Source organism: Penaeus monodon, chromosome 37 (genome assembly GCF_015228065.2).
Source record: "Penaeus monodon isolate SGIC_2016 chromosome 37, NSTDA_Pmon_1, whole genome shotgun sequence".
NCBI classification, from domain to species: Eukaryota; Metazoa; Arthropoda; class Malacostraca; order Decapoda; family Penaeidae; genus Penaeus; species Penaeus monodon.
The window spans coordinates 31,805,840-31,809,373 of record NC_051422.1 but is presented as its reverse complement, the minus strand read 5'-3'; the positions used below and the strand labels follow the sequence as shown (position 1 = coordinate 31,809,373).

At 35.1% G+C, this 3,534-nt stretch overlaps 1 protein-coding gene across 3 annotated transcripts in view; it reads right to left on the bottom strand.

The window, feature by feature from the left end:
* Window positions 1-499: 499 nt before the first annotated feature.
* Window positions 500-3,534, bottom strand: part of LOC119596310 (nucleolar transcription factor 1-A-like) — an 18,751-nt gene continuing 15,716 nt past the window's right edge. For all 3 annotated transcript variants that reach the window (XM_037945491.1, XM_037945489.1, XM_037945490.1), the window contains 2 exons: window positions 1,915-2,001; window positions 500-1,477 (listed from right to left, as the gene is read on the bottom strand). In XM_037945491.1, the coding sequence (XP_037801419.1) occupies window positions 515-1,477; window positions 1,915-2,001 (1,050 nt within the window). In that variant the 3' untranslated portion in view covers window positions 500-514. The remainder of the gene's footprint in view (window positions 1,478-1,914; window positions 2,002-3,534) is intronic.

Genomic DNA, 3,534 nt, shown 5'->3' with positions numbered 1-3,534 from the left:
CAAAGAGCTTTGGATATACTGGAGAAAAAAAAAATGTTACAACTAAGGAGTAATTCAATTTATCATTCCTGCATTTTTTCTTTGTCTGATAAAAGGAAAAAAAAGGGAAGAAAAAACGTTTAAACTAAATTCTCCTTTATAAACATGTCTTACACTCTTTTGTACACACTTTCTTCGTCATGCTTTTTTACACCCAAAGCCTCTTCCTTGTTTAATCTCCAATCAAAAACTTGAACCTATCTCCTGTAAAAAAAGATAGGTAAACAAATTTAAAATTAAAATTTCCCTTTCCCTTTTTTTTAAAAATTTTATCTTCTTTTCTGTTTAAAAATATTCTCTATGTTCGACTCGTCCCCTGGGGAACTGGGGGGGGAAAACATTAAATTGCAAATTTTTGGTATCATTATTCATTTTCTCAGGTATTTCTGAGCAGTTTCATTAAACTATGCAAACTTACATACTACAAATGTTGAGGAGACAAGAAAGGAAAGAAAAAGAGATGTAATTCAACTGGTTATTTTAAAAGTCCACTAACCTGAACTGAAGGTTTCTGTGTAGGAGTCTTCCAGCTTGGTTTTATAATGTCACTTTCGTCTGAGCTGTCTTCACTCGAGTCTTCCTCTTTCACATTTAATCTCGAGTTTCCTTTAGCTGGGGTTTGTTTCTTTGGTAGACTTGTACGAACCTCAGAATGGATACTCTGTTGTTGCCTCTGCTTTGGAGACTTCATTGCTTTTCTTTGCATAGCAGCAACTTCTTCATCATTTGAGCTGGATTCACTTGAATCCGAAGTCTCTTGTCTCTTCGCCAGGGGTTGATGCCAATTTCCTTTCATCTCATTATTACTTTCTTCTTCTTCTTCTTCTTGATCAGTAGAATCATCTGATGAACTGCTTTCAGCATTTTGGACTTCTTGTTCCACAGTCTTGCCTTTTGTTTTATTCTTGGCAACAGGCAGCTCATCTTCATCCGAATCTAGTGCTTCGTCTTTTGCTGTCACACCATTTACTGTGCTCTTGAGTTTTTTCTTTGGGCTAGAAATATATACTGGATATACTTTGTTTGGGTATTTCTCCTCAAATATATCACGGCAGAAGTAAGCTCTGACTTGTTTACGGTAATGTCCCAAGTACATGACACGTTCGGCCTCTTCGAGACTTTCTACAAACTCCAACAAATTGCTCTTATATTCTTCCTGCAACTCCCTAGACCGATTCCTGTAAATCTGTTTGTGTTCCTCTGGTAATTTATTCCAGTATTCCTTACAGCTTTCTTTCCTCTCTTTCGCGTCTGAGAATTTGCCCTTCATTTTGTGTTCAAATTTAGCACTGAACAACAAAAATCCAGTACGAGGAGGCTTCTTGGGTAATTCACTGAATTTGGGCGCGTTCATGGCAGTGACTTGCACATTTTCAAATTTATTCAAGCTACTTTTAACTTTCTGGGGTTTTTCTTTCTTTGCTTTCTTGGTGGTTTCCTGAGAGAAAGATAAACGGTAAGAAAACTTGCCACAAATTCCACAACAATAACGTGAACTTAAAGAATACAAAATACAGAATACACCTCCACTCTTATCATTACACAAACAATATTGAAACACTTCAAAAAAAAAATATATATATCCTCCTTTCTCTTACAAAAAGTACATATAGCAACTTGAAATGGACTGTGCCTTCTTTATCTAAAGCTAATATACTATTGCATGTTGTTGTTTTTCAACATTAAGCTAAATAAAAGAATCCTTCAAAAAAATACAAATGAGAAGTATAAATAAGAAAGGCTAGTATCTCAGCAATTATTCATATATTTTGGAACCTATATTCAGGCCCAAAACCCCTTTATTTAAACAAGTCAAATTTATGATTTTTTATATTCTAATAATCAAGAAACAGAGTAACACAAAGAAATACTTACCGGGAAATAACGATTAACTATATCCATTACATACTCATCTTGCTGTTCTTTCCACCGAGCCACCTGCTCACGGTATTCTTCATACCTCTATAAAAACAAAATAGGCAAATGTTAATAGAATAAAAAATTAACAAAATCTCAAGTTATATTCCAAACTCTGTTAATACCTTTTTCTTTTCTAAATACTGTAGCTGAACAGAAGACTAATCAACCTACAGAAGAAATTTTAAAACTAAAAACTAGAGTAAAAACAACAAAATTGTGCACAGAAGTATGCGTAAAACTCAGTGACTGATCATTTAGTTGTCAACTTCAGCTAAAATTGACCAGAATAGGATTACACGCATTGCTTCAATTTTAGCACAGACCAGGCTTCATCTCAATGGCAATGTTTAATCATTGCTTGTACTTGAAAAAGAGCTTCCCCTACTTTGAATCTTTCCTGCATTGTTTCCCAGTTCTGCTGTATCTTTCTTTAACTCCCATAAACACTTATGACTGTTCCTCCTCTCTCATTCATTTCCTTTAAGTCTTTTTTTCTGTAAAAGGCCATCATTTAACCCTGCCTGTAAGTCTGCATTTAAATACATTTACACACAATGTACATATAAGAATATACTAATACAAGTGGTCCGAGACAAGCAAAAACTGCATTTATGTATGAGTCTTGTGGCAAGAGTTAGAATTTTGTTCGTATTTTGTTTCCATTATAATTTACAAACCAATTTCCATTTTTTCAAGCAACAAACAGGATTTACTTATTTTTGGTAAAAATGAATACGTAAATAAAGTGCCTGGCCACTGCCCCCTATGAAGGAAACCCCCACCAATTCAATACTGAAACATGTGGATTGTTAAAATATGAAAAGATTCACATTTGAAGAAAATTGGTAACACCATTTTTTTTTTTTTTTTTACACACATTTAATTAGCTTGGTTTCCTGAAAAATCAACATGCAGCTAAAATCATCAAGAATGTGGAAATTTACTTTTCCTGTGCTTCTACCTTTTGCTCAAGCAGGTGACTGTTTTCAAAAGTTTCTGACATAAAATATCCTGTGCTTCTTAAAAATAAATAAATAAATGAATAAAAAAGTACATGTAATGTCACTTAACCCATTGCCGACGGGTGGCATGTACGTACATGCCATGGCATGGCGGGACCATCTGCCGGGGGCACGTACGCACATGCCATAGAGTATGCATGGACATGCCATGAGTTTTTTTTTTTTTACAATCACGGCAAAAGATTATTTTTCTGCCAGTGAAAGTGTGATTAAGTCGGTTTTAACACTTTCTCATTTTTACCATGCAACAAACAAAAAAAATGCAACAAACCGACAATTTCAACTCCATGATGCCGCACACTGCTTATTTTATTCGGACTACAGACCGAATAATGATCAACTATGGAGTCTATATAACAACAAAAATACCCTTCAGTCTCGATTTATCAGGAAGTTTGGCAAGTAGAGACTATAAAAAATAATGAAAACTGAAAATACAACATTTTCGTAGTATTACGAAAAAACGGCATGGGGTGCTGGTATTTGGCATGAGTGGCCGCGCATGCTCGGGCGACGATATAAGCCCCCGGCAGCGAGGCCCTGGCCTCTATGA